General features: G+C 31.5%; 2 protein-coding genes across 3 annotated transcripts; one reads left to right on the top strand and one right to left on the bottom strand.

Moving 5' to 3' along the window:
• Positions 1-2,986: 2,986 nt before the first annotated feature.
• On the top strand, positions 2,987-10,085 carry LOC124930803 (protein TOPLESS-like). Of its 2 annotated transcripts, none has more exons than XM_047471162.1 (26): positions 2,987-3,106; positions 3,618-3,742; positions 3,822-4,001; positions 4,093-4,206; positions 4,288-4,446; positions 4,572-4,749; positions 4,964-5,087; positions 5,246-5,286; positions 5,362-5,527; positions 5,740-5,849; positions 5,927-5,996; positions 6,084-6,157; positions 6,244-6,339; positions 6,424-6,519; positions 6,619-6,746; positions 7,141-7,375; positions 7,459-7,617; positions 7,785-7,862; positions 7,941-8,087; positions 8,208-8,318; positions 8,396-8,575; positions 8,734-8,862; positions 8,934-9,029; positions 9,109-9,297; positions 9,373-9,539; positions 9,619-10,085. In XM_047471162.1, the coding sequence occupies exons 2-26, from the start codon at positions 3,663-3,665 to the stop codon at positions 9,851-9,853; spliced, it is 3,342 nt and encodes a 1,113-aa protein (XP_047327118.1). In that variant the 5' UTR covers positions 2,987-3,106; positions 3,618-3,662; the 3' UTR covers positions 9,854-10,085. The 2 variants fall into 2 exon arrangements, with proteins under 2 accessions (XP_047327118.1, XP_047327117.1); XM_047471161.1 differs by having other exon boundaries at positions 5,183-5,286.
• A 156-nt stretch (positions 10,086-10,241) lies between these two features.
• Positions 10,242-13,452, bottom strand: LOC124930804 (pyrophosphate-energized vacuolar membrane proton pump-like). Its single transcript, XM_047471163.1, has 8 exons — positions 13,022-13,452; positions 12,364-12,938; positions 11,918-12,297; positions 11,645-11,731; positions 11,226-11,556; positions 10,734-11,144; positions 10,538-10,597; positions 10,242-10,452 (listed from the first exon to the last, which is right to left on the bottom strand). Exons 1-8 carry the CDS (start codon positions 13,272-13,274, stop codon positions 10,243-10,245), a joined length of 2,307 nt encoding a protein of 768 aa, XP_047327119.1. The 5' UTR covers positions 13,275-13,452; the 3' UTR covers position 10,242.
• Between the last annotated feature and the right edge of the window lie 3,352 nt (positions 13,453-16,804).

Here is a 16,804-nt window from a genome sequence, read left to right as displayed (position 1 = left end):
ATAAAAAATTAAAATATATCGTATCGACCCACCCTAGTTAGAATGATAGTGATATGATAGAGAGAAATTTTTAAAAAACTGTATAAAATAAAAAAATCTCAAAAACAAATATCAAATAAGTTCTAATACATATATTATAAAAATTTGTTAATATTATTTCATGTTTGTTTCAGTTATAATAACAATATTTATTTTTATTTTAAATTATTTTCATTTATTAAATTAGCTATATTATAAATAATTTTGAATTATATATACATTATTTTAAAAGTATAATCGTATAAATTGTAAACTCTACTTTTAGATAAATGATTGGGGGGAGAGAATTAAAAAAAATTGAATGGGTGAGAGAGAATTTAGAAAAATGAATGGTTCATTGAATGATTTTGTAATTTTTCTTATCACTCTTCATATTTTTAATATAAATATTACTTATAAAATTTAGGCCATGTTCATATTTGTGTTGATAAAGGTTATGAAAAGTTTAGTTATTTGTGTAAAGATTTAAAATGTATTAACATTTAATTAAAAGTATTTATTTAAACATTTTAATATAAGTAATATTTTGGTTAATAAAATTAAGTGATTTATATATAATGATGTTTAATTTTAAAGTGTCTGGATTGTCGGTTCGAGAGCTGTTGTTAATTTGGATATATATGAGAGTAAATTGATATTTGGGTTGGATTGTGGGTTGACCCGCACATAAACTTAAAATGGTTAAAAATGTTATAGGGGTATGGTTCAAACTTACAACCTAACAAAACAAGTACAACTCATTAACCAACTAGGCTAATAACACTTTATATTATAAATTCAACACCAAATTTGATGAATTGAGACATTTTAATAATATAAGTTCAACTTCTTAACTAACTAATCTATATATATATATAATGATGCTTAATTTTTAAAATGACCGAATTGTCTAATCAAGAGATTGTGGGTTGACTCGCTCATAAATTTAAAACGGTTAGAAATAAAATAAAAAATGCTATATGTATTTTTAGCGTAAAATTTTTTTCACAATTTTTTTTTATATTATTACTCAGTGCAAATGCCGAGATACATGCTAATTTAATTAATAACTTTTATTAAATAATGCATTATTCAAAATTATCCGAGCAAGACTAATATAAATTGTAATCCATAGTAGTGTTTGATTAAAGGTCTTATCGGTTGAGTTAATTAAGGAGTTATTTAAATAACCTAGGTTATGAAAAACTGGGCTATAAATAAAAAAAACTCAAAAGATATTAATATTTAATAAAAAATAAATATTTTAAGAATAAAAAGATAATATTTAATGAATAAATAAATTAATTTATTTGATGAGAAATATTACAATAAATAAAAAGATGGATTATTAAAATAATTAAATTCGTTATTCAAATAACTTTTCTCATAAAAATATAAGTGTGTAAAAGCTTTTTTTAGTTCTCACTTATTCTTATTTAAAAGATATTTATGCAATCAAACATAATATAAGAACTAAGGGCGTGTTTGAAGTTATAACTTGCATTATTTATAATAATTATTTATAATAATTAATGATAAATTTGAGAAGGTAAAGATTTTTTAAAAGTAAACTTAAAAAATATTAATATAATAATAATATAAAATATTTTAATATTTAAATTAATAAATTAAATATTCTGATATATAATTTATGAGAGAAAAAATGAAATAATGATTAATAAATAACTCCAACCAATCAAGCATAAGTTTTAAAGTAAAAGTTTGTTAATTTGAGTTATTCAAATAAGTGAACTTAATTAAAATTATTTAACTCCCCTATTATCTATTATATTTTAAATTATTATTTTTTATTTTACCAATATATATTAATATATTTTAAATCTTTTAGTAAAAAAAAATACCTACTTAAAATAATCACTTACCATTATTTTATAAATAACTTAAACTATTTATAAAACTTTCTCTTATTAATAAATTAATCAACTAAAATATTTTTTTTATCATACAATATTTAAAAAATCAATAAAATAACTAATAATATTTCATCAATATTCTATTAAAGCCATACAATCTTTTTTATTAGGATAGGTTTGATTCAACTCATACTCGTTTATTGTCTCAAGTTTATATTCAACTTATCTGTTTAACTTATTTATATATAAAAATATTATAAACTTAAAATGCTAGAATCAAACCTGTTCTAAATATTAATAACTTTTTAGTTAAAAAATATGTCGTGAGATTTTTAGAAAATAAAAAGAGTATTGAGATTTAAGGCTTTTATATGAATAAACTTGGTACAAATTTTTAGAAAATCAGATTTTTTAATTTTGTATAAAAAAAAACTTAAAGTGTATTAATTTATAATAAAAAATATTTTGGAAAAATCCTACAAACAAGGCCTTAAAAATATATATTTACTTTTTTATTATTTATTTATTTATAAATACAAACATGTAAAAACACATAGTAGATATGATCATATAATTAGATTTCAAACAAGACATAAGTGGTTCTGTGCGAGAAATGCTCTTGTCGTTTACAAAAGGCTCTTTCTTTAAATTATATAATTTTTAATTTATTTTTATTTATAATTATTGAAGGTGTGGAAAATATCGCTGTCCGGAGTTCCACAGACAAGTTTCCATAACGTACATTTTCAATTACTGACTACCGTTGGATTTATTCCAACAATACAAGATCGACCCAAGAACAAATCTCAACCGTCAATTAACATAAACTAAAATACATTCATCGTACAATATAACTATTCTCATCATCCAAGCCGGATGAGAGCAATCCGCTACAGATTCCGCGCCGATAAAAACTAATCAAAAAAGTAGCCGGCTCGCTGGGGTCCACAAACCAAACAACTTATCATAAGATGAGTCGGTGCTCCCTGACTACTCTGATACGTTATTTAACTTATCATAATAAGTACAACAACTTATCAACCTCATTTGTCGCCACTTCCTATAAAAAACGCCATTTTTTCTTACATGTATTTCTCTGCACGACGGAGTAGAGAGAGAAAGAAAGTAGAGGGTGAGGGGGGACATGTAGAGAGAGAAAGCTTTTTTTTTCTTTCTTTTCCGGCGCCGATCTCCTTCTCCGGTTCATTTTCAAGGTAATAGGATAAATTTCACTTCTTTTGTTTGTTTGTTTATACATCCATTTCTATTTCTCTTATCTATATTCCCTGTACCTAATTTCTCTGTGTTCATCTGTCTGAAGTTCTACTCTTTTCCTTTATTTCCCCTGTTTTAAAGATGCTTTAATCTGTTCTGATCTATGAAAGAAGCCCTAAAAAATCCATCTTTACTTCTTTAAAAATGATATTTCATCTGGACCCCAAATGGGTGTTTGGTTTGCTCAGCTGTAAACAGAGGTAGAGATTAATAGATTAGTTTGTTCATGGTTGATCTGGGTTATTAGATTTACTGTTTTTATTTTTATTTTAATTCTTTTCATAAATAAAGCTTGAAAACTACATCAATGTTATAAATATGGTAGGTGGTATATCATATATATATATATATATATATATATATATATATATATATATATGCTTGACTTATTTAATGCAAATAAATAAATAAAAACTTCATCTTTGTTTTCTTCTTTTCTGGGTTTTACAGATCTGACCTTTTTTATTAGCCTGATCAGAGAAGCTTCGTTTTTAAATGACATCCCTAAGTAGAGAACTGGTGTTCTTGATCTTACAATTCCTGGATGAAGAGAAGTTTAAAGAGACAGTTCACAGGTAGGATTAGTAAAGGATTTGTTTGGTTTGTTGTTGTGGAATTCAATTATTTACTGTTTTGATTATGTACTTAACCTAGGTTGGAACAAGAATCTGGTTTTTTCTTCAATATGAAATATTTTGAAGATGAGGTTCATAATGGGAACTGGGATGAAGTTGAGAAATACTTATCGGGTTTCACCAAGGTTGATGACAATCGATATTCCATGAAGATATTCTTCGAAATTCGAAAGCAGAAGTATCTCGAGGCATTGGATAAGTAAATAATAAACTCAGAATCATTTATATATACTATTTATTTTGAGAATTAGAAGGTGAATTTTGAGTTTCTCGTTTGATAATAATGATAGGCACGATAGGCCCAAGGCTGTCGATATTCTCGTGAAAGATCTTAAAGTCTTTTCATCGTTCAATGAAGAACTTTTTAAGGAGATTACTCAGCTGTTGACTCTTGAGAATTTCAGGTATATATAGCAATATGATTGTACTTAGATTATGCTTGGCAATGTTGAGATTGTTCATATGTTGTATATAATTTATTTTAGGGAAAACGAACAGCTATCAAAGTATGGCGATACAAAATCTGCTAGAGCTATTATGTTGGTTGAGCTCAAGAAGCTTATTGAGGCGAATCCTTTATTCCGCGATAAATTGCAGCTTCCTGCCCTGAAAAATTCGAGATTAAGAACACTCATAAACCAGAGGTATTAGTTTCATGGTAAATCTTTAGATAATTTGATAATGGATAAAGATTTTGTTTGCAGAAGGGTTATTTGAAAATTATCGACTAATTAAGCTATGCTTACCTTATTTATTATTGTTATTACAGCTTGAATTGGCAACATCAACTTTGTAAAAGTCCAAGGTCGAATCCAGATATCAAAACCCTTTTTGTGGATCATTCTTGTGCTCAGCCAAACGGGGCACGTGCTCCATCGCCAGCGAGCAATCCAATACTCGGATCTTTACCAAAACCGGGAGGATTTCCACCTTTGGGTGCACATGGTGTAAGTTCTCAGTTAATTGCATTTTTTTCACTGTCTCATTTTGAATTTCCTTAAAGTTATGTTTGGATTACATTGTAGTTCTTACATTCCGCCTTAAGAAATCATATACATTCAATTCCATTGGAGTTGTATTCTAATCATCAAACAAACAAAGGATTTAGAATTAGACCCTCAATTCCAATTTCTCATTTTACATTATAATATGTAATTTCAGCCATTTCAACCAACACTTGCACCAGTCCCGGCTCCGATTGCTGGTTGGATGACTAACCCGCCTTCTGTAACCCACCCACCCATTCCTAATGGAGCTATAAATATCGGAGGACCAGCCCTGCCAGGTGAAAATTCAAATTTTTACGTACTTTTTCCATCTCTTATTTTTGCTTATTGTATGTTCTCTTTATGAAATGGTCGATTTTTTGTATTCATATAGCTTCTTTAAAGCACCCGAGGACTCCAACTAATCCCTCTGTGGATTACCCATCTATGGATTCAGATCATGCAAACAAAAGAAGGACAATAGGAATACCAGATGAGGTAATGTAGTGTTTAGTCTAGTTTGATTTCATGTCAATTTTCTCTTATGTCTGTTCATTCCACAAATTATATCAGGTTAATCTGCCAGTGAACATATTACCCGTGTCTTTTATGGGCCATGGACATGGACAAAGTATAAGTGCTCCGGATGATTTGCCGAAGAATGTTGCTAGGGTTTTGAATCAAGGGTCTGCTCCAATGAGCATGGATTTTCATCCTATTCAACAAACTCTACTCCTAGGTTTGTTATTTTCCTTTAATGATTTGTTTTATGACTTTTTTGAGGGAGACTTTATTGAATCAAGACCTTGTTTGATTTGGGGTTATTTGAATTTATTAATTAAGAAAAATCAGGTTTTTAGGTTTTGTTTTTCAAATAAAGGGTATTTTTATTGATGATTTGAATGATTAATTTATTGTTTTCTGATTTGAGAATTTTGACTTGATGATCAGTTGGCACCAATGTTGGTGATATTGGACTATGGGAAATTGGCTCAAGGGAAAGATTGGTTCAAAGGAACTTCAAAGTTTGGGACCTAAGTGCATGTTCTGTGACACTGCAGGTCTTGCAAATTTATTTATTTATTTGTGTTATAAATATATGTATGTTGAAACCCTAACCCGTTTCTTTGTATATCAGGCTGCTTTAGTTAAGGATCCTGGTGTATCAGTTAACCGCATTATGTGGAGTCCTGATGGTTCTATGTTTGGTAAGCCCGGTTTATTTGGAATGGTCTAAAGTATTCGGTTGAGTGCACCAAACTGAAATCTATATGTTTCTGTTTTAATTATAAAAGGAGTGGCGTACTCGAGGCATATTGTACAAATACATTCTCATCACGGAGGAGATGATGTGCGACAACATCTCGAGGTATTCTTTTTGTTTGTTTGTTTTCTCAAAAAAAGAAAAGAAATTAGAAGTTGTGAACTTTTGTCTAATGGGAATTGTTTTTCTAGATTGATGCCCATGTTGGCGGAGTAAATGACCTGGCGTTTTCGCATCCGAATAAGCAACTCTGTGTCATAACCTGTGGGGATGATAAGACCATCAAAGTCGGTTTCTTTGATAATTTGTGGATTAAAAGAATATGACATGTGAAATTGTAAAACTTGAATTATTATTTTTTCGAATCATAGGTATGGGATGCGACGACGGGTGCGAAACAATATACTTTTGAAGGTCACGAGGCTCCGGTGTATTCAGTTTGTCCTCATCATAAGGAAAACATTCAGGTTAATTTCTATTTCTTCCTTTTTGTTTTGATTTTGTGATTGATCCATGTATGTTTCATTGAGGACATGATTTTTTCTTTCTTTCTGATGTTATTATAGTTCATATTTTCGACGGCTATGGATGGAAAAATAAAAGCGTGGTTATATGACAATTTGGGATCTCGAGTGGATTACGATGCACCTGGTCGCTGGTGCACCACAATGGCTTACAGCTCTGACGGAACGAGGTTAGATTTATCATTTAAAAAAAAATACTATTTTCCTGGTGAATCTTTAGAACTTTTTGTTCTCTTGGCCTTGTTCGGTTGGAGTTATTTAAATAATTTTTAAATAACCACCATCTTTTCATCCATCCTCCTATCAATGCCATTATTCAAATAAACGACCAACCAAAATACTATAATACCCTATCTCTTATTTACAAGTTAAAACTTACAAGTTACAACTCATAAAGTAGTTCAAGTGAAAAGAGTATTGCCTTGTTCGATTCCCATTAAGAACACTATGTTTGAGTGTTAGCTTCTTCAAGGGAATAAACACTAATTTTTGAAAGAAGAAAAATGATTAGGTCATTTATTTATTTTTTACAATATTATCTCAGTTATGATTCTATTATTGCAGGCTATTTTCGTGTGGAACAAGCAAAGATGGGGAATCGCATATTGTTGAGTGGAATGAGAGTGAAGGCGCAATAAAGAGAACCTATCAAGGTTTCCGCAAACGTTCATTAGGAGTAGTGCAATTCGACACGACAAGAAACAAGTTTCTGGCTGCGGGAGATGATTTCTCCATTAAGTTTTGGGATATGGATAATGTTCAACTCCTCACAAGCATCGAAGCTGAAGGAAATCTCCCGGTTAGTTCAAAAAACTCGTGGTACATTATATCATTTCATTTCGATACTCTGCTTTTTTTTTTAACCATATTTCAATTTTCTAGGCTAGCCCACGAATCCGGTTCAATAAGGATGGCTCATTGTTAGCCATCTCTGCTAATGAGAATGGAATCAAAATTTTAGCTAATTTTGATGGTCTCCGTCTTCTTCACAAATTTGAAAACGTCTCTTTCGAAACTTCAAGAGCATCGGAAGCGGCGAAGGTATGTCTTTTCAAATATATTGAAGCTTGGGTTATTTGGATTTATTTCCAAATAATCACTTATCACATAACATTTGTGAAATACCATAAATTTTGAATATAACTTTTACCCAAATAATCCACTTTTTCGTAAGTAAATGATTGTTTTTCAATCTTTATCGTTTGTAGCCTACGATAAATGCAATATCATCAGCTGTCGCTGCTGCCGCCGCCACAACTAGTTCTGGACTTGCTATATCTAGCATGGTTTGTTTTCGATTGATTCACTTTATATTTTCAAAGTATATATTTTTTTATGGCCGGTTAAACTGTTTTGATTTACAGAATGTGGATACTAGAAATTTGGGAGATGTGAAACCTAGAATTACCGAAGAATCAAACGATAAATCTCAGATTTGGAAACCAACCGAAATTAGCGAAGCTTCCCAGTGCAGATCGCTGAAGCTACCCGAACATTTGAGGGTAAACAAGGTAATAATAAAATACCAAAGATATATTAGTGGTTTAACTCAAAATAATCTTTTTTTTATCATCGTTTAATTTTCTTTCTTTTCTTGTTAAATTTTAAATGATTCATTACTACTACAACAGATTTCGAGGTTGATATATACAAACTCGGGAAATGCGATATTGGCATTAGCCTCGAATGCGATTCATCTTCTTTGGAAATGGCAACGAAGTGATCGAAATACAAGTGGAAAGGTTTGCAGAATATTGACCTTTTTTTATGGTGTGGAAAAGTCATATTAACTTGAAAAAATAAACGGTTTATATTTCAGGCAACGGCTAGTTTTTCCCCGCTAATATGGCAACCTTCGAGTGGAATTATGATGACCAATAATGTCTCGGATAGTAGCCCCGAGGATTCGGCTCCTTGTTTTGCTCTGTCTAAAAATGATTCATATGTTATGTCGGCTTCAGGCGGAAAGATTTCTTTGTTCAATATGATGACGTTTAAGGTACTATTTTGAAAAGTGTTAATTTTAGTAATAATATTGTTTAGGTGAAAAGTGATTAAAAACTTGATACAAAATATGAAAAACTTATTATTATTATTTTAAAATACGGTTTCTATGTTTGTGTTGCAATTGATTTTTTTTGTTTCTTATAAAAACAGACAATGACGACGTTCATGCCTCCGCCACCAGCAGCGACGTTTCTTGCTTTTCATCCTCAAGATAACAATATAATTGCTATTGGAATGGACGATTCAACTATACAAATATATAATGTTCGGGTGGATGAGGTTTGTATTTTTTTTGAGTTTTCAAAATTTCTTAACCGTCTCTTATGTCTGACTCGAAAAAATAAAAACAGGTTAAAAGCAAGCTCAAAGGTCATTCTAAGAGAATCACTGGTCTTGCCTTTTCACATGTGCTGAATGTTCTTGTTTCATCAGGAGCAGATGCCCAGGTTTAGTATACTAAAACCTAATATTATATTTTTTTTATTTATAATTATTATACATTGTTTGATCTCAATTATTATATAGCTTTGTGTATGGAACTCCGACGGATGGGAAAAGCAAAAAAACCGATTCCTTCAGATACCGACAGGAAGGACACCTACGGCACAATCAGATACTCGTGTACAGTTTCATCAGGACCAAACGCATTTCCTCGTAGTACATGAGACTCAGCTCGCAATTTACAATGCAGCCAAACTTGAATGTGTAAAACAGGTCTGTTTTTTTGTTTCTTTTCTTCTTAAAGGAATTGTTCGACCAACACTTTTTTCTTTCGAATTGTGTGTATAGTGGAGCCCACGTGAATCAGCTGCTCCGGTATCACATGCGACATTTTCATGCGATAGCCAGTTAATCTACGCATGCTTCTTGGATGGGTCGGTTTGTGTATTTGTTGCTACGTCGCTCAGAATTCAATGTATTATCAGTCCTAACGCATATCTTTCGCCTAATAACAGGTTAGAACAGTATTTTAACCAACTTTTATTTTGAATGAAGAACTAAGGCTAGGTTTATAATGGGTTTTACATATTACAGTAAATCATTGAATGTGCATCCGTCAGTGATAGCCGCACATCCTCAAGAACCGTATCAGTTTGCGTTGGGTCTATCGGATGGGTGTGTTCATGTGATCGAGCCTCTTGAATCGGAAGGTAAATGGGGAGTGTCCCCGTCGGTTGAGAATGGACCAGCAACTACCACCTTAGCACAGCCACAACCAAGTGCTGGTGCTTCCACCTCAGATCAGCCTCAACTTCAGCCTCAAAGATGATGATGATGTTTAGGATTTTTACTCATATTTCTTTCATCTTCAAATTCCTTCCATCCCAATCAGACAAACCATAATACTCTCTTCTTCCTTTTTGTGGTTGAATTGTTTTATTAACTTAAATTAATTGATGATTGAAAAAGGCAGTTGTAGATCTAACATGTTTATTATGTAGAATTTAGCTGTAAGATTATTAATCTTTGTTTGGATTCAATATCATAAACTACATGCTGCTGCTACAAAATACATGTCAAGATCCTTTCGAAAATCCCTAAATCTTATTCTGAGTGGATCGGTTCTAGAAGGTTCCAAGAGAAAACTTCAAACACCTTCCTTTGTTAATGTAGGCCTCCTTGAAAGTCGCCATGAGTCATGACATAATAATTGTCGCCTTATCGAAAGATCTTGAAGAGCAAACCACCATGGGTTGCAAAGAAGGGAGCAAAAACAAGCGATTCAACCGCCATGAGCTTGATGAGAATGTTGATTGACGGTCCTGATGTGTCCTTGAGAGGATCCCCTATCGTGTCTCCGATCACGGCTGCCTTGTGGCTATCCGATCCTTTTGGCCCCAGGCTTCTCGCATGTATAGAGGCTCCAGCCTAAAAAATAACAAATATCAATCATCTCTTTTTCTTCATAATTCATGAATCAAGCCAAATATATAAGACCAAGTAATTTTATGACCTCAATGTATTTCTTTGCATTGTCCCAAGCTCCACCAGTGTTTGATGCAGAGATTGCTACCTACATATTCAAACAATAATTCAGTTTCATATGACATTAATTGTCCCTATTTGAAAACATCCTTTTTCAACTTCATCAATTTCATACCAAATACTAAACTCTTGTTGATGACTTAATTATGAAAGCATTATATTACCTGGACGCCAGAAACAAGGGCACCAGCAAGCAGGCCAGAGAGGGTCTCGACACCAAAGAAGGTTCCAACAATCAAGGGAGTAAGCATCACAAGTGCACCAGGGGGTATCATCTCCTTAATCGAAGCGTCCGTAGAGATCTTGACACATGTTGCATAGTCTGGCTTAGCAGTGCCCTCAATTAGTCCTGGAATGGTGTTGAATTGCCTTCTAACCTCCTCAACCATCTTTAAAGCTGCACTCCCCACACTCTTCATTGTCATGGCAGAAAACCAGTAAGGGAGCATGGCACCCACAATCAAACCAATGAACACCTTAGGAGTCAGAACATCAACCACTGTGATCGACGCTCGACTTACAAACGCCCCAAATAATGCCAATGACACCAATGCTGCCGATCCTATTGCAAAACCCTGTATACACACACAACAAGACAAGTGTTTTTCATCTTCATCATGAATTGATCATCATAAAAGAAAGGATAATAGTACTACCTTTCCTATGGCGGCGGTTGTATTCCCAGCAGCATCGAGAGCATCGGTTCTCTCGCGAATTTTGTAGCTCATACCAGCCATCTCAGCAATGCCACCAGCATTGTCACTTATAGGACCGTATGCATCAATTGCCAATCCTGTGGAAATCGTGCTAAGCATGCCAAGGGCAGCCATTGCAATACCATACATGGCTGCAAAGCTGAAACTCACAAAGATACTAACAGCTATGGCAAATATCGGAATTATGACAGATTTGTATCCCAGGGCAAGACCGAATATAACATTTGTAGCTGCTCCAGTTCGGCAGGAATCCGCAACATCTTGAACTGGGCTGTATTCAGACAATAAGAAAAAGAAAAAAAATCAAACTTCAGAGCTCAAATCTCATATTCTCTTTCACACTGTCATGAACCACAAACCTATAAGCATTGCTTGTGTAGTACTCTGTTACAAATCCTATTATAAGTCCAGCCCAGAGCCCAACAGCAACACAAAGAAAAAGCTGCCTGCAATCACAACAATTTCAAACACTTCAAGCTAGACTTTTTTTTTCTGTAAATAATCAGATTTTTTTGTGAAAAAGACATTGTTTAATGAAAAAATGATTAATCTGGGTTAAACCTGATATTTTCCCCTGATTTCTACATCATTTTTTTTTTTTATAACTGAGCTATTTAAAGAAATAACCTTACCAATTCTTAACAACTTTCTGTGAGCCGAAATTGAAAATTGTGAAGGACGATGGCAGGGCAATAAAGCTAACCAATGCAATTCCCAAAGTCATCAAAACAGTAGAGATAATAAGCTGATTCTTCAGTGCTGGTTCGATTTCTTTGACAGCCTTGATTTCGATAAAATCAGTAGCGAAAAGGGTTGTGATCAAGCAGACAACGATTCCGACAGAACTAATGAGCAGCGGATAACACATTGCAGTAAAATCATGGTTGATACCAAAGGAAGAAATGGAGGCAACAACAAGTGCAGCACAAGAAGATTCAGCATATGATCCGAATAGATCAGAACCCATACCTGCAATATCACCCACATTATCTCCAACATTGTCTGCAATAACCTGCAAGAAATACAAATTCAATAACCATCTGCAATGATAAATTAAAAGACAGTGAGTGAGACTTACAGCTGGATTCCTTGGATCATCTTCAGGAATGTTTCTTTCAACCTTCCCAACAAGATCAGCCCCAACATCAGCAGCTTTTGTATAGATACCTCCACCAACTCTCCCAAACAAAGCCATGGAAGAACCACCAAGGCCATAACCAGTAATAGCCTCAAAAAGTCCTTCCCAATCATCACCATAGTAAAGCTTAAATAAGTTAATGGTGATATATAATACCAAGAGCCCATTAGCAGCAAGAAGGAAACCCATAACTGCACCAGACCTAAATGCAACTATAAAGGCTTTCCCAACACCCTTTCTTGCTTCTAAAGTAGTTCTAGCATTAGCATAAGTTGCAATTTTCATTCCAAGGAAACCAGATAAGAGAGAGGTGACAGCACCAAGTAAGAAAGACACTGTGCTGAAGATAGCAGTGGCTAGGGCTGGCTTACACATCTTTTGGCCGTCGTATGTGCAAGTTTGGGTCTTTGTGCTGAATCCCTTAACTGAACCGAGGAAAAGGAATATCAAGATTGCAAATGCCATCATGAAAACGCCAGCATATTTGTACTCGGTGAACAGAAAAGATGTAGCACCTGAGATATGCCATATAATTAACACATGAATAATAATGAATGAATTCCTCTTTTTATACAATAATAATAATGAATCATATTACCTTCTGAAATGGCGGTTTGGATTTCGGCACATTTAAGAAGGATGCTGTCTTCATCGATTCCGTCCTCTTCTTCTTCTTCTTCATTGATAAGAAGGTTGTTATAGCCGTTTCTGTTGTTGGTTGTCGGCGGAGATACCTTGACACGAGAGACTATACGCCATTGGAGAAGCGAGAAGGCTATTCCGATGGCTGTGCACAGGGGAATAAGGATTTGAGTGGCTGTTTGAGAAAGAAGTTGATGATCCGACGCCATGGATAATAGGAGTTAATATGTGAAATAGTGAGTAGGAGAGGAAGGAGATTTATATAGTGGAAGAGTTGTAGATGGTTCTTCGACATGGTGGGAGTAGGTAGGGGTGATCGGAGGAAGTGACGCGAAAAATCTTATCTTGAGTTGAGTTGAGTTGAGATGACACGCATGCATTAACGATGATGTTGAAAACTGGAATCAATCAATTGGGGTTTTGAGATGAGGATTGATTGATTGAAAAGAACTGAATTGAATTGAATTGAAGAAGAAGACATGTGTGTGCATATAAATAAGAGATACAAGAGATCAGACGGTTGGTTCTATCTCTATCTATCTATCTATCTATCTATGAATTCTTGATATATCATCTGTTTCTTTAAACTGCAACATTCAAAATGATTCCAGACTTCCAGTAAACGATGTGTTGGATGAAGAAGGAGGCCACCACCTGCCGTGCATGCCTAACTGTGTATTTCTTACCCAAAAAAAAAATAAAAAAAAATTAAAGGTGATGATATTTATTTTTTTATATATAATATATATATATATATATATATATATATATATATATATATATATATATATATTGAAAGATGTCATTTTTATTATTATTATTATTTTATTTATTTATTTATTGTACTAACAAATAAGATTGGTAAAGGAGAGTTAAAAAAAAAATTATCTTTCTAAAAATAAACTCTAAAACATGTTGATAATTCAAATTTTCTTGACTCATCGGATGTCATAGGTGTTTTTTTTTTTTTTTTCATTACTCAAATTTGAGTTGATATTGCATTTTGTTTGATCCAGTATCTAGGTCGATTCTGGGTAAGCCCGACAAGTCCTCGGGCTAGGACAACTCACTCCTTAGAGCAGTCCATTTATTAAAATTAGTAAGATTTTAATTAAATATATTATATTTTTGAACATAAGATATTGTAGTCTAGTGATTTTAGATTAAAATTTAGAACTTTTATTTGGTTATGAGTTCAAACCTCACCAAAAACTATTTTTTTGTTAAATTTTTTAACTCGACCTAGGGCAATAAAAAATATCGAGCTTTTTTCTAACGGGGCTGGGGCAGCCCAAAACTCGGGGCCGGCTCTACCAGCATCATGTTTAGTTGAATTGATTTTTTTGTTTACTCTCAATCTGTGGATCGTTTGCTGTTCATACCTCTCTAATTGTGTTAGTGATAATTTCTCAAATATGTGTTTGTCCCCTTCTTAGCAGCAAATGAAACAAAATAATCGTATTTATAGTTACTTTTCATTTTTCAATAAAAAGTTAATCGGTTTGATCTTTTATATGAATGACATTTTATAGATATCCTCCTAGGGCCGGTTCTGGGGTAAGCCCAGCAAGTCCCCGACTATGGCAGCCCATTAAATAAAATAAAGAATGAATTTTTGTAATATTTTAAATATAAATAGGTCTTGCTTAGTGGTTCGAGAAAAAATATAAAATTATTATTTTGTCATGAGTTCAAACTTCACAAAAACTTATTTTTTTATCATTTTTTTTAGCAATCAAAAATCACGTTTTTTTAGGCTGGGGCATCCCAAACATCGACATCGGGGCCGGCTCTGTATCCTCCCATAGTTTGTATGAATTTCTCATTATTTTGGCCATATATGTAGATGGTCCATTTTCATTTGGCATGACTTTTTTCGACGTTGTTTATATACCATCGGCTAAAGATAATTTTAACTGCCGCTCAGAATCTTTGATAGAGATTTTTTTAACGTCGTTTCATTGGTTCATTCGGTTTTCTCTACTATAATGGTCATCGTTCAAAAATTCAAATGAATTTATCTCGGAGGAATCATCAACAGTATAAAATTTGAATATTTATAATGGGAGTTTTATTTTTATAAAATATTTATGCAATTTAATATTTAAATAATATATTATTGATATTGATTTTGTAGACTAATTCTTGTATTATTTATTAATTAATTTCTAATAGGTAACTTTTATTTAAATTTAACAAGAATTAATTTCTTATAAAAAAAATTATTTTGATTAATTTTTATTTTTTTAATTAATTAATATTTATTGTTTTGATGACACTTAATTCTTTTATGAGAAGTGATAGAGAGAGGAAATTTGGTGAGAGAATTACTTGGCATCACCTCATTGGTTGGAAAATGTAAAAGTGGGAGGAAAGAGAGAAAAGAGATAAATTATTTGATTTTTTCAGCTAAGATTATGTCAAGTCACACTCTTACCAAATTCCCTTACCTAATCATTTTTCTTCTTTTATATATAAAAAAAGTAGGAAAAATCTAAATAACTTATGAGTCAAAAAAATTGAAAAATAAAAAATTGAATTGTTCTAATTAAATTCTATTTAATATTATATTTAGAGGAGCGGACAAGTAGAGAATGAAAAAATAAATAAATAAAAAATATGAGGAAATAGAAAAAAAGAAAGAAATTATTTTATTTTACTTTTCCAACCAATTTGTATCATTTCATTCATCGCCCAAATTCTCTTGCGAATTATTTCGCTTAAATTTATTCATAATTTTGTAGTAGATATTCAAATTTATTCATATATAAAATATGATCAGGTAACTTTGTGTATATTTATTTTAAAGTTGATGAAAAAATAAATAAAATAAACGTTTATCCTGTCATATATATATATATTATTATCGTCGGAATAATTAAATTGAAGCTCCTTATCGAGGGATAATCAAAATTACAAACGTCTTCATTCAAATCTTGTAATTTGAAAGTTTTATTGTTAAAATTATATCAAATAAAATTTTTATTATTAAAATTATATCAAATGAGGTATTGTCTTTAATAGTTTTAAGCTTCTTTAACTTATTATTATTTATTTATTTATTTATTCTACATTTATAAATAAATAAAATATTTATTTACTAATTTAATTATTAAATTTGAAATAATTAAGTGTTTTATTAATGATTTTTTAAATGAGGTAGTCAAAACTATTAATTTAGTAAAACTATTAATTTAGTGAATTCTATAATTAAATTAGTAACGAGGAAAATCGTTAAAACAAAACATAGTTTTTTATAAATTTAACAATAAGTAGCTCCAAATTTTAAAGTTTATAGGAAAATGTTTAAAATCTCAATTGACACTTCCATAAAATTAACATCATTTATTATTTTTTCAATCATTTAAATAAAAATAACACAAATTTAGGAAATCAATGTTATAAATAATTTTATTATTGAACTCCGATAAAATTAACATCATTTATTAATTTTTCAATCATTTAAATAAAAATACACAAATTTAGGAGATCAATGTTATAAATAAATTTATTATTAACTCAAATATATATATATATATATATATATATATATATATATATATATATATATATATATATATATATATATATATATATATATATATATATATATATATATATATGCTTAATTCATTTTAAAGTGTCTGAATTGTAGAATTGAGAACCGTGGTTAATTTGGATATATATAGTATAAAAGAGTTTTGATTAATAAAAAAAATGAATCTACTCCAACCAATAT

This window comes from Impatiens glandulifera, chromosome 3 (genome assembly GCF_907164915.1).
Source record: "Impatiens glandulifera chromosome 3, dImpGla2.1, whole genome shotgun sequence".
Lineage (NCBI taxonomy): Eukaryota > Viridiplantae > Streptophyta > Magnoliopsida > Ericales > Balsaminaceae > Impatiens > Impatiens glandulifera.
Note: the sequence above shows the minus strand (reverse complement) of the source record. Positions and strands in the feature narration are given on the sequence as shown.